Source organism: Cnephaeus nilssonii, assembly GCF_951640355.1.
Source record: "Cnephaeus nilssonii genome assembly, chromosome: 9".
In the NCBI taxonomy this organism is placed as follows: Eukaryota; Metazoa; Chordata; class Mammalia; order Chiroptera; family Vespertilionidae; genus Cnephaeus; species Cnephaeus nilssonii.
In genome coordinates, this window is record NC_137080.1 from 2,272,928 (window position 1) to 2,293,085 (window position 20,158).

The 20,158-nt window shown below is 38.8% G+C and overlaps 1 protein-coding gene across 6 annotated transcripts in view; it reads right to left on the reverse strand.

Annotated features, from left to right (window-relative positions):
* QKI (QKI, KH domain containing RNA binding) overlaps nt 1-20,158 on the reverse strand; it is a 131,467-nt gene that overhangs the window by 15,771 nt on the left and 95,538 nt on the right. For all 6 annotated transcript variants that reach the window (XR_013813999.1, XM_079780678.1, XM_079780677.1 and 3 more), the window contains exon 4: nt 13,648-13,791. Coding sequence is in view for 5 of the 6 variants with exons in the window: in XM_079780678.1 (XP_079636804.1) it covers nt 13,648-13,791 (144 nt within the window). In the remaining variant the exon portion in view is untranslated. The remainder of the gene's footprint in view (nt 1-13,647; nt 13,792-20,158) is intronic.

Genomic DNA, 20,158 nt, shown 5'->3' on the forward strand with positions numbered 1-20,158 from the left:
TGTTGTATTTCCAGTGACAGATTTTTATACTTAAAAATACTTCCAATCTATACAAATGGAATTCATGTAATAGAAGTCTGCCTTAGAAACTGCCGTGACACATTCCTTTCATTTAGGAACACCACAGAATGGATCAAAGACGTTTTTACTGGCGTGTGCCTCCAATCGCGAGCCAATCTAAGAGTCACTGCTTTACTTGGTATTTAAACTCCAGCAGTATTTCTTTGCTTCGTAGACTCTAGCGCCTTAGTTCTGTCTAATTATTACAAGTTGCGGCACAATTCTTAGCACTGGCATCAATATACAATCACTGGTATCTTTCTTAACAGATGAGTTTTCATGATAAAAAATGAAATTAGGAAGTAATGAATTAGAGAACAACACGCACAATGGCTAGCTACTAGAGTAGTGGTTAAATCTGACTCATCTCCCACAGGGAAGCAGCTTTCATATTAAGGTGGTTGGTGCTCTAAATATTTGGCATGAATATTTAAGAAACAATTAGCTAATGGTGAGAACCAAGATCACAGCTCTGGTTCAGTGTTACCTGGATCTCTACGGTTATATGTTCGTTTCGTAGTATTATATTTAGAGCGCTTTCAAAAAGCTTTGTTTACTGAACTCTCCTAATTTCCCATGAAAACACTTTTTAGGACCAAAGTTCTGATTGCATATTATAGAAGCACATCTCTCCATTTGGTGGAGAACAAATCATATAAAACTACACTATTAGCTTCCTGGTAATACAAATAACTACTGGTCAATAAATTTAAATAGGTGCTTTAAATAACACAGTACTGTGTTAGATTAAAAAATGAATAGAACTCTTCCTTTAAGAGGTCATGAATAACAAAGTGAAGACTACTTCTATTGCATATTAATATGCACCCATTTAAGAAACTTGGTAAAAAATGTGCAACATTTTCAGGCAATACATTTCTGATCTTTCACTGGAAGTCTTAAGTGGCTTCAAAACCGCTGGAGTACTAAGACTAATCTTTTTTATGGTTTTTCCTGAAACTTAGCTTCTACTGTGAAATCTACTATCAACTTCCTCCACGTCCATTCCAGAAGTCACTATAATACACCAAATGAACGAGGAGTGTCCTGAAACGGCAAATGATTTCAGACGAGGGGAGTGTGGTAGGTAAGGGAGTTACATGAAACAGCTGGGAAGGGAGGCACATGAGATGAAGACGGGCCAGGACGGTCCTGCTCACCAGTCTGCACTGTGACCACGCAGGACAGAACGCCATGAAAGCCTGACCCAGCAGGGTGGGGCACCCCCGTCACTAACCAGAAAGCGCTGGCTAACACTAGACCAGAGCACTCCCTGGCTCCAGTCCAACAGTGAAGACTAAAAAGAGAGCGAACCAGAGAGAACGTGTGGACAGACTAGACAGTAAGGAGTGGGGCAGGGAAAAACCAGCAGGTAAAATGAACACTGCAGGACTCCCAGGCAACTAATGCCATTCACCTAAAGAAAACAATGGAGGACTCACTGGATGAGGGCAAAGGTAGTTTTGAAAATGTTATGTCTAAAATGGATATAAGTCATCCAAGGGGAGGTACTGAATGGATTGGTGCCTGAAGTTCAAGATTAGAAGCACACTGAAGAATGATCACCATGGCATTGGTCCCTAGAGACAGGGTTATGGATGAGCGTGCTCAAGAAGAACCAACTGGAGAGATGATCACTCTAGAAAAGTACTACCTATAGTGAGAGCGCTAACATTTCTGAAGAGCGAGCATCAAGTGGTCAAATAAGTAACTGGCAAACTCATTAATTTTGTCCTAAACTCATTGATATTATTAAGTCTAGGTCTTAAGCACTGAACCAGCAGAGAAAGGTTTCTAGGCTGCTTCTTTGTGAAGTGAGTTGCTTGGAAGTCATTAAATGAGTCTTTTATAAAAATCTCCATGAGTGTGTTATAATTCCATAGAATCCAAATTCAGTAATCAAAGTATTTTGTTTAAAAAGAGTATACTGCCATCATTCACAGGTGAATTCATAAAATAAATTAGTATCACAAAGTAAGCTAATTCATAAATCTGTTGGCTTAGAGATCTAGTATTCTATAAAGCAGTTTAACAAAATAAAAACTGATGATATGTTAGTTTAAAGGCATAACTTTAAAAACATTTTAATTTACATTTTATAACTGAAATATACATTAAAGATTAAATGTTTCCCCCAAAGCATTAGGGGTTGAGGGAATTAAAAAACAGTAACACATACACTTACATAATTCTGCAATACAGGATTCAGAGTAATTCTCACAAAGGAGGAGTCTATCCTACCTAATAATAGACAAATATGCAAATTGACCGCACCTTTGCTACGCCCAAGCCACACCCACCAGCCAAACCACGCCCACCAACCAGTCAGGACGAGTATGCAAATTACCCCAACAAAGATGACGGCTAATTTGCATATCAAGACAGCTTAGAAAGAAGCCAAGAGATGCTGAAGGGAGCAAAGCTGCAGAGAAGCAAGCAAGCCGGGGGCGGGGGGAAGGAGAAGGGAGGAGCAGAGGCGGGACCGGGGGAGAAGGAAGGAGAGCGGGGCGGGCTGGCGGAGAAGGCGGGCCGGGGGACAAGGGAGGAGCGGAGGCGGGGCCGGGGGAGAAGGAAGGAGAGTGGGGCGGGCTGGCAGAGAAGGCGGGCCGGCGGACAAGGGAGGAGCGGAGGTGGGGCCGGGGGAGAAGGAAGGAGAGCGGGGTGGGCTGGCAGAGAAGGCGGGCCGGGGGACAAGGGAGGAGCGGAGATGGGGCCGGGGGAGAAGGAAGGAGAGCGGGGCGGGCTGGCAGAGAAGGCGGGCCGGGGGACAAGGGAGGAGAGCAGGCGGGGCGGGGTAGAGTGCAGCAGGAAACCCTATTGCAGGATTTTTCCTGCAACGGGAACGCTAGTTATTAATAAGTGTCGCTTTTCAAGTTAAATTTCCAGTATTTTATTTAGTTATCCAAAACACAGAGGAAAATCAAGTCATAAAATAAGCTACCAAATAAGTTTAACTGAAACAATCTTAATATAATACTGAATGCTCATCTGAATTGTTAATATACTATTAAAATTTCACAATGGTAGTATCTGAATAATTTTACTAATAAATATCACAACACTTGAAATGTTGTCAAAAAATTAAATATAAGAGTTAAAATTACAAGCAAATAAAATAAAATAAGGGGCATATGGTTTAATTTTTATCAATTCCATTTCAATGTTCATTAATACAAAGTGAACGGGTTACAAATGCTTTGCCTATATATAAGGAACATGATGCTACTTACCAACCATGAGAAGGGCATGCAAACAAAGTAAAGGGATGTATGAAAATAACGGAACTAAAGAAAATACAATGAGGAATCACTCACTTATTTTTTCCTGTTAAATAATTTTAATTCTTTAATGAATTTATATTTAAAATTAATTTTAGAGTATCTGTGTATAATATCATACATTTAATAAGAATATATATATTTAAAAACCAAAATGCATTACTCTGGCCAGCGAGGAGCATATTTACTTAAGGGATAGAAACATTACATTATGATAAATTCAACATACAAATTCGGAGGGAGGCATGGAATACAAGATTAAAATAGAAGGACTTCCTATATGAACTGCAAAAATACTGGTAAGGAAACAAATACACAGTGCCCTATGATTCTGTGCCAGAGCTTTTGTTTTAGTTGCAGGCTCTCTAAAATGTCAACCTCAACAAAACGTTATGTTTGGAGAAGCTACTCTAGGAATCCTTAATGAGAATCAAAAGGAGGAAGTTCTTATACCGAGTCCATATTTGTGAGAGTTTAATCAATTACCTGAGACAACGCACATTTTATTACGATCACCGAGGAGCTTCATCAGACTGAAGCTCCAAGTCGGGGGGAAAGCCGGACTCACTGCCAGACAACAGCATGGCTAGACAGGAGTACAGAGCTCATGCAGCGCTCAGCGATGTACACTGTTTGGCTATGGCAATGATTAAGTCTTAAAAACTACACCTGTCAAGCTTCTTCATATATCCATATGAACTGAGGTCTAAAGGTAGAGTACTTTTAATTATTTGTGAAAATTCTAGTTGACACAATGCTCCTGTGGCTGCCCTAATGCAGAATAAACAACAAGCCACAAAATGGATTGGAGTATAAAAGTTATTGATTTAGAATCAGGTTAAGTTTTAGCACTGTCCTTCTTTGCAAGAAAAATTAATCAGCACCTGCCAATTTCTGTACATGGCCTTTTTCTCTCATCATGTTTCCTAGGGCCGTGAACAGTCACTCGTTCCCAGCAGAGTGCCCAACACATAGTGCCCAACACATAGTGCACAACACATAGCATACAACACATAGCACCCAACACATAGTATACAACACATAGCACCCAACACACAGCACCCAACACATAGTACCCAACACATAGCACACAACACATAGTACCCAACACATAGTATACAACACATAGTACCCAACACATAGTATACAACACATAGTACCCAACACATAGCATACAACACATAGTGCCCAACACATAGTGCACAACACATAGCATACAACACATAGCACCCAACACATAGCATACAACACATAGTACCCAACACATAGTAACCAACACATAGCATACAACACAAAGTACCCAACACATAGTATACACACATAGTACCCAACACATAGCATACAACACATAGTACCCAACACATAGTATACAACACATAATACCCAACACATAGCATACAACACATAGTACCCAACACATAGTGTACAACACATAGTACCCAACACATAGCATACAACACATGTGGCGTTGATTCCAGGAGTTATAGATCTCTGAGAAGGACTTCCATGATGGTCTTTGTATTCCAAATTTAAATGATATTTCAGAAAATCTTATCTGTCATTGTGTTGTTTTATTAATTTACTATAGGATTTTAATAAGACTTATTTTGATGTGTAATTATGCTTTAAGGAGTAAAGATGAACATATAAATGCTATATTTACTGAACTTTTAAGAATATTGTATACCTTCTCCTCTGAATCAATCTTCTGCATACCTGCATCTCCTTATGGCCTGCATCCCCTTTTGTGGCCTAAAAATTAAAAATGCATCTACATTTTTAGGCCACAAAATTAGCAACAACCAAATTACTTTCCTTATGAAACTGTAACCTAATGCTTGAAAATGTTAATGGACTTCCCCAAAGACCTTGTTTTATTTAATGAGAGAGAATATTTTATAGTCTCAAAGCTTTAAGTACTTAAATGTCAGTCTTTTTCTGGAGGGCAGCTATAAACCACTAATGCAAGCGATGTGATTAGCACGGCTGTCCTGAGGCCCGTGATGATGCAAGCGCAAGTGCTGGGCATCGCCCGCACCAAGGAGCCTTTGCTCACGTCACTGGGAAGTCATCGCACTGACCCAGGCAAGTCAGGGTCAGTGCGATGACTTCCAAGACGCAGGCAGAGCGGAAGCTCTCCCCGAGTATTTGCGTGCAACCTGTAGAATCTGGTTCATGCGCTTCAGGACCCTATTTGTTTTCCACAAAAACTATAAATGTCCATCTTACTTTGTGACACAATACGACGAGTGGAAAGACACAGATTGCAAGCACCGAGTAAAAAGTTAGTGTCACATGAACGTTTATGAAAACAAAGTAATCATTTTACTAGCATCATTTGAAGATATACTTTAGGAAGGAAATGTCACATGTAGAGTTGTGTCTTCTCCCCTCAGACTTGGAACCACATGCCTGTCCTTGGATGTGTTTATGGCGCACTACACGGAGTGGAAAGACAAGCCTTCATGAGCAATTGTCAGCACGGAAGCATGGAGCGGCCTGCTATCCTGCCCTCCTCTAGGAGAGAAAGCAGGACTGGTTCCTTTCAAACCTGTAATTTATGAATTTATTCAAACCTGCCAAATTGCTTTAAGTAAACGCCTCTCACATTTGAAAATTCTCATGGCAACTCATTTAGTTTGGCAGACTGGCAAACCCAAATGCAATCCTTTTATCCTGCAGCTAAACCATTACAATGGTAATTCTGCTCTGACACTCTGAAGAGACTGCTAATTACTGTACTCTGGGTCCCTAGACAGATTCCCCATTCAGATTAAAATGGCTGTGCATGGCAGCAAACAGCACCAACACCACCTTTCTGTACATGACAGAGATGGTCTCTCACAATACAGCTCTATCAAGGAGCAGGAGCATCATAGCTAGATGTCTTTTAATGTATCTTTTAATACCTTGCCTTCTTTCCCAATAAAATGAAAAGGAAGCCAATAATACCACAAACTTTAATTACTGATAACTTGGTCAAGAACTAAATCAGAGCTACCAGTTCATTAACAATCCTGTTAAAAGAACTTTAACAATAAGATTTCTCTATCTCTAGAGTCATTCTGTCTCTTCCTGTCTTACTCTTTATCTATTTTCAGGTTATAATAAAAACATATTTAACTGAGTCAAATGCATATGGCATTTAGACATAAAAGAATGTTTGAGAAACATAAAAAGCAAACCTAAAAAAGCATTTTGTAATGCTCTCTTCTCTCTACTACTCTATCAAATTCTGATGACATCTGCAGTTTTTAAATAAGTGAATTAAAATTACTTTTGTTTTAATACATTTCTTCAATTTTCATAATATTTCTTGAAATAACTGGCAACAACTTTAAATTTCAAAATCTCCAGGTAGAAATTTGTCAGAATCTACTAGATCATCACTTACTTTAATATTATTGAACTCTATGTTTATAAATGCTTTCACAAGGAGATCAGCTATATATTTAAAACTGACTCATGTTCAAGTCCTCAAACATCTATAAATAAACATAAAGAGAAAATGAAAGACCAGAGAGAAAGAAACAATCATACCCACCATAAAGTAAAAAGCCTGAAATGAGCACGTATGAATTCTTGGGGACTGGTGGCACCTGTGTGTCCAGGCCCGTTCTGAATTATGAGAACACATAAACTTCAGGGCCTGAAACCACTTAATTTCTCTAAGACAGGTTAGTGCTACTCATTCAGTCTTTACAGGTTAGTATTCTATCTCCTCAACAGAAACCTCGACCTCATTCCTACTGAAAGGGAGGAAAAATTACAGCAAGGAAGAGGAGACTCAGGCCAGTATCCTCACCTCTACTTTCTCAGTCTTCCTGCCAGAGTCCAGCACAATATTCCCCTACTTCCACTTCTAGTGTTTATAGGTTCTCTGGAGATTAGAAAACATCACAGAATACATGTCCATAAGGTCTTAGCTAATGACTACAAATAATAGCAGGTCTTATTTTCAAACTCATTGAGATGAGAATTGAAAGAGGGATGGTACCAATACCTGAGATGGGAGGTGCACACCCATAGTAAGTAAGAGGGAATCTGTGTGTGTGTGTGTGTGTGTGTGTGTGTGTGTGTGTGGGGGGGGGGTCCAAGTTACAAACAATGTTATGTTTTAGTAACATTAATAGTTTCATAATTTTCTTGCTTATTATGCCACTGTACACAAAAGCCTATTCTGAGATTGGGGTTAGCAGTGAGGGTTTTTGTAGGTAGGAAATAGAATTTCTTTCTTTTGGTGTGGTGCATCTGTGACCAGGAGCTGAGGTGGTCATTGATATAGTCAATGATGTAGTTGAGGCAACCAGTCCATGTCCAAAGGGAGAAAAGATGAAACATGTGTCCTGTACTTCCACACAAATTATTATGACCTTCCCAAGGACTGCTAAGGCAAGTAAGCAGTAATAACTTAATTTTACAAATAAGGACAGTGACAGTCCCTGACCAGGATTTATATAATCCTACTGTATTTCTCATCGCTTTTAATAACCTGAAATGCACAATTCGCCAACCCTAAAACGCATATATACTAAATTTATCTCTATGAATCTGTATATTGATCGTCCAGCTCAAGTCTCACCAAAGTTGCCATTATATAAAAAACAAGTGAAATCTTTTAATGATGCCAAACCTTGGCCATGCAGGTTGTGTAAGCTGTATATATACTTGGGAATGAGTGTGAGTATACCAAATTAGTTTGCCATTTCAGTGAGATCAAGGAGAACACACTAGTGTGTGCATTTTTACAATGAATAAATGGAGATCTTTAGACTCTTACAGTAATTAACAAAGCTAGGAGGGAAAAAAGGTAAGAAGAAGAGAAGACCTGAACAACATTTTCAGCCACTTTCACCTAACTGACACCTATACAACACAATAGTCAACTACTACAGAATACACATGCTTTTAAATGTACATGAGACATTCAACAAAACAGACCATATGCTAGACTATAAATAAGTCCTAAATAGATTAAAAGACCGAAATATTAGAGATTATAATTTCTGAGCAGAACAAAATTAAATTAGAAACCAGTCATAGTAAGATAAACAGATAAGTCCCAAATATTTGGAAACTAGAGGCCCGGTGCACGAAATTTGTGCATGGAGGGGGGTTGTCCCTCAACCCAGCCTGTACCCTCTCCAATATGGGACATCCCTCTCACAATCCAGGACTGCTGACTCCCAACTGCTTGCCTGCCTGCCTTCCTGATTGCCCCTAACCGCTTCTGCCTGCCAGCCTGATCACCCCCTAACCACTCTGATGCCAGCCTGTTTGCCCCCAACTTCTCTCCTCTGCCGGCCTGGTCACCCCTAACTGCCCTCTCCTGCAGGGTTGATCACCTCCAATTGCCCTCCCTTGCAGGCTTGGTCCCTCTCAACTGCCCTCCCTTGCAGGCCGGGTGCCTCCCAACTGCCCTCTCCTGCTGGCCATCTTGTGTCCACATGGGGACAGGATCTTTTACCACATGGGGGCAGCTATATTGTGTGTTGCAGTGATGATCAATCTGCATATTACTCTTTTATTAGATAGGATAGAGGCCTGGTACAGGGGTGGGGGCCAGCTGGTTTGCCCTGAAGGGTGTCCCGGATCAGGGTGGGGTTCCCTTGGGGCATGGGGCGGCCTGAGCGAGGGGCCTGTGGTGGTTTGCAGGCCGGCCACGCCCCCTGGCAACCCAGGCGGAGGCCCTGGTATCTGGAATTTATTTTCCTTCTACAATTGAAACTTTGTAGCCCGCAGCGGAGCCAAGCCTGGGGCTCCCTCTGAGGCCGGCAGCCATTTGTGTTGGGGTTATAATTGAAACTTTGTTGCCTTAAGCGGGTGGGCCCGGCCAGGGTGTGCGGAAAGCTTTGCTTCCCGTTGCCGGCGGCAACCCTGGCCTGCTCTCTCAAGCTCCATTCTGCCGCCATTTGTTTGAATTTGTTTACCTTCTATAATTGAAACTTTGTAGCTTGAGTGGAGGCTTAGGCCTGGCAAGGGCAGGCGGAAAGCTTGGCTTCCTCTGTTACCTAGGAAACCTTGCTCTCTGTGGCTGTAGCCATCTTGGTTTGGGTTAATTTGCATACTCGCTCTGATTGGGTGGTGGGCGTGGCTTGTGGGTATGTCGGAGGTATGGTCAATTGCATATTTGTCTATTATTAGATAGGATAACCCATGGATCAAAGGAAAAAATCATGGAAATTAGAAAATGTTTTGAACTAAATGGTAATGAAATCACAATATAACATTATTTTGGTGATGCAGCTAAAGCAGTTTTCAAATAAAAATTTTTGCCTTTAAAGACAGTTCTCAAAAGTAGAAAAGAAAGGTTTCAGATCACTCATCTTCCACCTTTAAGATGAGTGAAAAGAATATGAAACCAAATCAGGTAGAAGGAAAGTGTAAAAGGAGAAATCAATAAAATAAAAAAGGAACAAATAGAGAATATCAACAGAAACGAAAGTTGATACTTAGAAAAGATCCATAAAATTCATAAAGCTCTAGAGCTAGAATGACAAAAAAAAAAAAAAAAAGAAGAACACTTCTATAGATCCTACAGACCTTAAAGATGAAAAGGTAATAGTAAGAACAATTTCATGGCAGAAATCTCATCAACTTAGATGACATGAATAAGTGCTTTGAAAAAAATAAAAATAAAAAAACAAAAAAAATTTGAGTTCTATATTTCACAAATAAATTGAATTTGTAATTAAAAGCCTTTCCACAAAAGCACAAAAGCCAGATTAGAATATTTGTCTGATAAAACATTTATTACCCAAATCTACAAAGAACTGTTATAACTCAGTATGAAAGACGACAATAAAATAGATTTAAACAGATACTTCATTAAAGAAGATACACGAATTGCTAAAAAGGACATGGGAAGATGCTCAACATCATTTGTCTGCAGAGAAATGGAAAATAAAACCACAACAGGTGAAAGGATCAATAAACTGTGCCTCTTTATACTATGGAATACTAATTATCAATAAAAAGGAACATGAAACAGAATGGAGGAACCTCAAAAAATCCAGGCTTATTCCAAGACAGGCAGATGAAACTTAGAAAAAGTAAAGTGAATAGATAAAAAAGTTGAACAACCAGAGAAAGCAGAGGGTAGTGGCTGGGAGGTGAGAGAAAGGGGAATGGGGAGATGTCGGTCAACTAATGTACAGCATGGTGGGAACAGTTAACAATACTGTGGTGTATTCTTGAAATGCTATGAGAGAAGATCTTAAAAATTGGTCATTGTGAGGTAACAGATGTGGTTAACTTAAGTGTGATAATTTCACAATTTCTATGTATGTCAAACCATCATGTGTACAATTTTTGTCTATCATATGTCAATGAAACAAAAAAATATAGCGAGTTTTGAGGCAAAATTAACCCCAGTATCTGCCTGGGGGCAGCGGGAGAGAGGTGGTTAATTGATGGTAGAGTAAGAAAACGGGTGATAGAAACCTTGATTGAGGTAACAATTATAAGTGTATATAGCTTCAAACTCAATCTGTACACTTAAAATGAATGTGTCCCACTGTATGTTTAAAAAGGAATGGAAAAAAAAAAAACCTCAAGAAGAGTTTTCTTTCTTCACATTTTCAAAATCACTCCATTAGCATTTTAAAAAAAATGTAGCTCAAATTGTATTTAAATCAGACCTAGGAGTTTCCATATTATTCCTCAGATCATCTTTAGAACACTAAATGTGAATGTATTCCCAGAAATTTTGATGGCCAATTAAATGTGGAAATTGTTCCTACCAGAGGTTCGCAATACTTACTAGCATATTAAAACTTCCTTTACCCAGAATCCCTATGAAAAGTGTCTCCCAGAACACAGTTAGGGAAATGCCAACTGCTTTAAGAATCTTACCTTAAATAATTGTCTGTACTCTATCAACCTAGAACACTGTCAACCTGGAATAATAACACTCGAATAGCTACACTTGGGACAGGCACCAAGCATCTCAAATGGTTTAGGTCCAAAACTGAACTCCTGATAATTCCTTCCAAGTCTGTTCCTACTAATATCGTCTTCAACAAGGGAACAGCATTATATCCTCCCAGTTGTTCGGCTAAAAACCTGGACATCATTCTTTCTAATATCCAGTAGTCCAGGGTGGGAACCTTTTTTCTGCCAAGGGCCATTTGGATATTTATAACATCATTTGTGGGCCATACAAAATTACCAAATTAAAAACTAGCCTGCTCTATTTGATCAAACATTTAATTAACTCCCCCCTCACGCCGTTTCACAGGCCCGATTCACTTTAAAAATGTACTCCGCACCAGACCATGCTTCGCACCTTCACCACTACAGCTGCCTGGGTCCCACGCATTACCCTGTCATCTGGATTAATGAACAGTCCAGAAATGGGCAAACTTTGTAACAAGCCAGACAGTAGATGGCTTTTCCGGGCATATGGTCTGTGGTGCAGTCACTCAGCTCCTCCATGGAAACGCAAACGCAGCCACAGACAATGTGCAAATGAAAAGCATGGCTGTGTTTCAGTATCATTTGTTAATGAACAATGCAATCTGAATTTCAAATAAAGTGCCATTTTCCTTTAAAATATAAATTGTATGAGTTTTTTTAAAAAGCTTCTGTATATCATTTAATATTCAGACAAATAATTTTAAAACCAAAATGGTCCTTAGATTTGCTCCAATTCTCATGTTATAAATAAGGAAACAGACAGAGAGAAGTTTACTTACTTTCTAAAAGACACATAATAGTAACAGATTCTAATTGAATGTTCTTTGCCACGTTAATAATATTTAGAATTAAAGTAGCTTACAGCATGATTAGAATAATATAATAGGGTGGTCTACTTAATATATTAAGTGAAATCATTTGTTTAGTATATGATATGAGCTAACTATTTTCAGTTATACGTAGCAAAAAAAGGCCTAATGTTAAGTAACTTGTTCTGATCATAGGACTAACAGACCAGTATGGCTAGGGTAAGAAATCGCTTTTCTATAAATTTCTTCAACACTGCACAATTATTTTTTAAAAGGAGAGAAATTATATGGCATAACAGTGTACAATTACAGATTTTAGTTTATATTCCTTATAAAACCTATCAAATAGAATTTACATGGAATTCTTTTCTTTCAAGGAGATAATTTTGTCAAGTAAATAGGAATGTTTGTGTTTTGTAAGTTTACTTGTAGAAGAAACTACCTGGGGAATAGAGAACAGCCAGCATTCTACTCATTCATGTAAATGTCAACACATTTCTGTTGGACAGAATACTAACATTATCCCTCGTTTTTTGAATAGCAAGTTAGGGTCCACAGTTCCATATATTTTACTAATGTAAAAAATGTTAATAATGTCTTAGAAAACCAATAATTTATTTTCCATGGGAAAAGATGATCCTCTGGTAGTAATTCAATCATCATTGCTAAAGTTACTACAGCCCATGGAAAGAGTTGACAATCGGATGAAGGACTGGGAGGGGCGGGTGCAGGGTGGAGGGAGTGTGGAGGGGGAGGAAACAGAAAAAGGGGACATCTATAATACTTTCAACAATGAAGATAAATAAAAAATTTAAAAGAGTATAGGGTGGTGAATGCCTGGGGCGGGGGCCGAGGGTGGGCTAGAAATGGGCCAATGGGGAAAAAGAGGGACATATGTAATACTTTCAGCAATAAAGATTTTTTAAAAATTATAAAGTTACTATAGGTTTCTGTAACAATGAGGAAATGACAAAAGGGAGAGGGAGTAGATGGAGAGGAAATAGATGGAGAAAGTGAGCAGGAAAGGGAGGGAGGGTGAGAAAGAACACAAAGGTACCTGGTACACTAGTAAGAGTGAGCTCTTATTTTTCTAAGAGATAATCTGTCACGGTATGGGACAACTTCTCTATGTGACAATGATGTGCCCGGAAGAGTACGTGGAACCCACAGGCAAGTCAAATATGTGCCCCAACTAACACAGCTCACCCAGCGTGTCAGCTGTGGATGCCTGTGCAGGCACCTCTTACAGGAAATTGTTCCACTAAACAAGAAAGCTCTCCTTTCCCTACTCATGTCTCACCCCATGGCAGAGTGATACGAAGGTAAAAAAAACTTGAAAAGTAGTCCACTGATTCACCTTGCTCCCTTCACAACTCTAATAAACAGGCTTTTGCACTTACAGATCTGACTCATGTCTATGTTGTCTACTGTATTATAGTAAAGGAGTTATAAATAATTCTTGTATTTTTATTTAAATAAAATTTCTAACAATACCTGTTTATTACTATAATCTTACAATAATTTAAAATTAAACTGGAAAGGGGGTTGGAACCCAAATCTAAAACTTGGAAATTATTACTTACTGCAGGTACCAGTAATTTCTTCACTTCTTCAACGGCTCTCTTCAGTTTGATCTCTGCTCTGTTTTGAGCATCTTCCACAGTAATCAGTACGTGTAAGTCTTCGTTGAGGTGCTCCCAATTGGGCTTGCCTCTATTTTGCTCCTCCTAAAAAATTTACAAAGTAAAATATTACACATTTTTCAAAAAAGAAAGTATACTTTTCATAATACTAATCTGTTGGCAGTTATTTTAAGATAGGTTTACATTTTTTTCTATGAGGACATTATAAATATTTTGTTATTTTCCTGGCAAAAAACCTGTGTGGAAGCCCAGTGGATCAAATGATAGTTAACTCAACAAACATTTGCTGAGCACCTACTCTGCACCATGGAGCCGGCTGCTCAGGATTCAACAGTGAGCGAGCCGCCCAGAACCCCTGTTGTGCTCTATGTACACTAAGAACTCCTTCATGGTGTTGGCCTTTGGTTTCTGTGAAAAAGATGTTGTTATTTCTATATTTTGCTTATAAGACCAGGTCACTGGGGTAAATTTAAGTTAGTCATTGTCAAGGTCACATAGCTAGTAACTTGCCAATGTAGGAGTTCAAAGTTAGGAAAACGCAAATTCAGAGAAGTTTTTACAATTACTTTTTAATAGCATTGACTGAATTCAAGATTAGGGAAAATGTTTTGCAAACAGACATTGTATAAGAGAAATGCCATTTGTTTTAAGCATTTCAAGTAGTATTTATGGAAATATTTCATTATCATTACAATAATAAACTATGTTTCCATCATTAGCTGGCTGTAAAAACAGTGACCTGTCAGGTTATTCTTCAATGACATCAACCCACAAGTACCAGTTTGACAGAGAACATCTAGTTCCTTCCCTGAGTGCTCCGTCACCTCAGGAGGACTCTCCTCCAGGGGGAAGCCTGCTGAGCTACAAAGAGGTACAGGGAGAGTTGCCACATTTCCCTTTCACTTAAGAGACAACAATTTCAGAACTGCTTCTTTATTACGTTTTAGAGAAATAGAAATACATGTATACATCATTTGTAATGTATAACTTATACATACAATTTTAATATCAAACAAAATATAAACACATTTAAAATATAAAAATGGTATAAATAAATGCACCTGGCTTAGTGCAAGGTACCATATAAGCAATAACTAATTGCCTCTTGTAGGTTACTAAATTGTGAAATTCTAATCAAAGAAAATAAACTGGTGTAAATGAACAAAACCGGTATAATGAAAGCAGCCGTCTATTACAACTCACACGTTTGCAGAGGCCACGCTGGAAAAAAAATCTATGTAGCTTCGCCAATCAGAACAGAGATAAGCTGTAAAGATGAAACATGTGCTTCTGTATTTGCTTTCTGCGCACACACTGCTATGGAGATGCACCCCAATGTCGTGTGGGGAACGAGGAAGCAGACACAGCGCAGCAGCCCGTGCAGGCCAGCACATGACTCCAAAGAGCGCCCCAGCATAAAGATCAAGAACACTTAGAAATACAAGTAACTGCCCCAAAAAGTAATATTCAACTATCTGGCACCTAATCAGAAATTAATAGGCAGACAAAGAAGCAGAAAATTGTAACTTCTGATGGAAAAAAAAAATCAATTAAAACCAACCTCGAACAGACACAGATGTTATAATTAATAGAAACAGACACACTAAAAGCTTGTGTGTATGTGTGTGTGTGTGTCCGTGAGAAGGGGCAGAAAAAAGCCGGAGGATTTAAAAAGAGAAGGACTTACATGACAGGAAAAGAGAACAAAGTTGCAGTATAACTTTACATTGTGCTTTATTAAAGAAATACATTTATGAATTGTAAACACCTAGGTAATATAAACAATTCAACAGTTTAAGTGCCGATTAAAATACTTATCCTAATGCTTGCTTCAAAAGAAAGTTTTGCTTACAGTTTTTAAAAGCTGTTGAAAGAACAAACACTTATAGACAAGATGGTGAATCTCTACATCCCTGCCCCCAAAGAGCTGGTGGTCTGGCACCCCTAGCTCCCACCAAACACTAGAAATGCACTCCTGAACAGGTCCCCCTTCTGGAACGAGGTTTTGAGGGGCAGCTGATGAGATCCTTTGTATACTGAAGTCTGAGGTGTCCAGTCTTCTCTGTTGCTCGAACCCCAGGGAAGCTGCCAGCCCATAAGCTGGGGGAAGGTGATTGGAAGACCTTTCTATGTGGAATCTAACCAGCCAAACACACACACACACACACACACACACACACACACACACACACACACAGAAAACAACCTGAACCAAGAAAGTAACCCCAGAGCAAGGAGAAGAAAAACTAAAAAATCTGCAGAGTTCAGAGAAGATACTACATCCTTAAAACAAGCAGAGTCCTGGCCGGTGTAGTCAGTGGTTAGAGCGTTGGCCCGAACATGGAAAGGTCTCAGGTTCGATTCTCGGTCAAGGGCAAGTACCTGGGTTGCGCGTTTGCTCCTCATCCCAGGTAGGGGCGAGTGCAGGAGGCAACCAGTTGATGTGTGTCTCTCACATCTATGTGCCTCTTTCTCCCCACCATTCCGTCCTCCCTTCCACTTTCTCTGAAAAGCAATCCAAAAAATGTCATCTGAGGATTAACAAAACAAATAGAGAATGCTATTAAAAGAATTCAAAACATTAAAAAAACAAAAACAGAAACATAAAAAAGAATGACACTAAAAATATGATAGTATAAACGAAAAACTGAATAGAGGTTAGAGGATAAAATTTGAGGGTTTCTCCCTCCAACTAGAAGCAAAGACAGAGAGAAAATGGTAGAAAGTACAAGAATTACAGGTCTAGTCCAAGAGGTTCAGAAACTGAATGATTAATGTCTCACCAAGAAAAAGAAGCCCACGAGTGCAAGTTCATCAACGAAACACATACCTTTAAAACAACACTGACAGAGAAGAGCTTTCAAATGAACACGCCTCCTCACCACAAGGACTACATGAGATGGGAACTAAAAGCAACAAGTCAACCGAGAGCACAGTAAGGAAGTTCATAGCGCAGTAACAGAAATCAACACCAAGACTCTCTACAAGAGTAGGAAGTTGGGGGGCAGGGGACGGTTAAAGCAGCGGGGGGGGGGGAGAGAAATCACATATTCCACATAAGTTCTTACAGAATTTCCTATTTTTAATCTATAACCACATCAGACTTTGTTTTAAAAAAGGTTTTAAGATAATTCTGCCCAGAAGTTGCATTTATCCAATTGTAGTCCATTCTAACTCAGAAAGAGTCATGGATAAGTAAATTTCTCCAATAGTGAGTTTTAAGCCTAGTAATTATTCAACACAAATATAATTTCTCCCTGTGTTCTCTTTCTGTTTCTTAAACAGATAATACAGGAAATCTGGAGTTGGCAAATACTATAAAAGCCTATGCTTATCCCTATAAAGGTTCTATTTCAGTCACAAACAAACAAGAATTAGAATAAGACTATGCGGTACATACTTCTGTATTCCAAAATACCTACATTAAGAATCCACCCCCCAAATTTCTCACTTCAAAAAATGATTTGGGACAAAAAGGTGGAAAGGAAGCAAAGAAGAGGAATAACAAATAGGATACATATGAAAAATGGTTTCTCCTTAGAAACGGGGGTCTATGAGGCATCAATTTCTTTTTAGTTACATTTAGTTATATTTCAGGAGTCAACTGAGATACTAATGTAGAAAAACAGCTCATTATTACTCATTATTATAACGTCTGTCTTATGGTTACCCAAAACAATGTCATTTCAGATTTTGTGCCTCTCAATCTTCAGCAATACAGAACATCAGGTTTACATTTTCAACACAGTCCTCCTGGCTGATTGGTTCTCAGACCTCCAAATTAGACTGCCAAGTGGACGTGTCTATCATGGTCCCACATGTCCAAACTGCAGCTCATTATATATCCCTCCTCCAAACGGCCCACAATTTGTCTCAGCTATTATTCATCCAGAAGTTTTTAAAAAAGATGTGTGGATTTTTAGAACTTGCGGACAAGGACCAATTGATTTTGTAGAAAAGTATTTGAACTGCAGCCATAAGCTGACCTGTGCCTTGAGAGAGGGAGGGGCTGCTATCCCTCCAGCCTCATTTCAATGCACACTGCCTTCAGATGCACTTCTTGCTCACTGTCCCCCAACAGCTGCCCCTTACTCCACACTGCAAATAAACCGCCTGTTCCCAAACATGGACGGTGATACCCGTAACTCTATCAAGTTACCACCCATGTCCAGAATGCTCTTCTTCCCTTCTTGAATATTTTACCCTTTGCTCTAAAAATCATACTGTAATTTATGGTTGTGTTTGTCTTATTCTTGCTATTCGAAAGTTTGATTTCAGTTAAATACCAGAACCATGTCTCACTGATTTTTCAATTCTGTTTAAAAAATATGTTTTTATTTATTTCAGAGAGGAAGGGAGAGAGGGAGGGAGATAGAAGCATCAATGATGAAAGAGAATCACTGATCATCTATTTCCTGCATACCCCACACTGGGGATTGAGACTACAACCCAGGCATGTGCCCTGGTCAGGAATTGAACTGTGACCTTCTAGTTCATAGGTCAACGCTCAACCACTGAGCCATGCCAGCCAGGCAGTTTTTTTTATTCTTAACAGTATATATACACTGGCTTTACACATACAGCTTTAAAACAAGTATTTACTGAATTCAATAGGTGAGCTTTTATTATTGAGGAGCATCATTAAAATCAAGTGTCATTAAAATACTGCAGCTTTCCCCACAGTGCTCTGCTCTCCTCCAAACTACTGTGTCTGCCTGTATTATATCAGACTCCTCACAGTCTCCCTTGATGTTATGTGTGGCTTCTGGGCCTGCTTCTTTTGACCCCGTTTAAATTGCAGGTTACATCTGACAATGTTTAGCCCTATCTTTTATTCTTGTTCTCTTACTTCTAGTCAACTCTCTTAGATTTTCTACAATAATTCTGATGAGATCTGATTTTCATATCCCACAAAGATACTGCTTTTCCTTTACTCTATCACCTCTATACTACAACTTGTTTCAATGTATCAGAAGGAGTATAAGGGTTAAAGTCTTTTATAAACTACAAGACTAAAGTTATATCTTAACATAACAGAGCAAAGTGACAACAAAAACAAATATATACAATTACTATATGTATAAATATGTTCAAAGCACAAAACCGCTAACCTTTTTTGATTTAAGGGAAACTGAAATGACAAGACAGCATTCAAGGAAATGGAATATAGCTTTATTTATATAGTAAATTAAAGTTTAATAATAAACTTTAATTTCTTAAATCTTTAGAAAATCTTTCTACTCTACTAAACTTTCTACTAAACTTACTACTCTACTAAACTTTCTACTAAAACAACCTTATAATACCACCCATACCTGATTAGAAAAGTTAGACACCATTACCGATGATACTTCGTTATAGGTCTACATTTTTGACAAGTATACTATAAAGAAAGAAATTCCAAATAACTCTTAGTCTTTCAAATGATGATAAAACACAAACTGAGAAATGAAAATGGTACCCAAGCTGGTTTGGTTCAGTGGACAGAGCATCAGCCCACAGACTGAAGGGTCCAGGGTTCGATTCCGGTCAAAGGCACATAACTAAGTTGCAGGCTAGATCCCTGGCCTGGTCAGGTGTGTGCGGGAGGCAACCAATTGATGTCTCTCACATCGATGTCCCCCCCCGCACCCCCCCCCCCCCCCCGCCATCTCTCTCTCTCTGTCTCTTCCCTATTCTTTCCTCTCTCTCTCTAAAAATCAATGGAAAAATATCCTCAGGTGATGCTTCACACACACACACACACACACACACACACACACACACACAAAGAAAGAAATGAAAATGATGATAAAGATAGCAACTGAACTTTTATTAAACACATTGCATTCTAAGAAACATAAACACACCACCTCATTTAATCTTGTCATGAGGGCAATATTATTCTTACTAACATGTTAATGAGGAGGGAGAGGCAGACATGACTTGCCAAGTCATACATACAGTAAATGTTCCACAGGGCAGAATTGTAGAGCGTGCACTCTCAACAACTAATTCCTAATATAAGACACATCACCTATACGAGAGCCCAAAAATTAATAAAATTTCCCCCATTACTAGCTTCATATATTAGTGAAAGAGACAGAACCAGAAGAGGTCTTAAATCTTTAGAAAATCTTTCTACTCTACCATTTACCTTTAAACATTTTTTTTTTTCTGTGAACTTCTAAGCACATCTTGCCCTCAAAGAACTTTAGATATGGTAGGGACTTTGGATGGAGATAAAGAAACAAATTAATTGAGCTTATTTGGTATATCTGTGTGTATGTTTTTTAATATTGGTCCTGTATCTCCTAATTCCATGTAAGTGCTCTTTCTCAATAAGTGAATTCCTGAATAGGTCACATGAAAAGCAGTATCAAAAACTAGCAAAGCAGCACTGGCTAAGCAGATCTCTTACATCTACAAAAATGCTTTTTACCAAGATCAGAGAATTTGCCTATCAAATTTC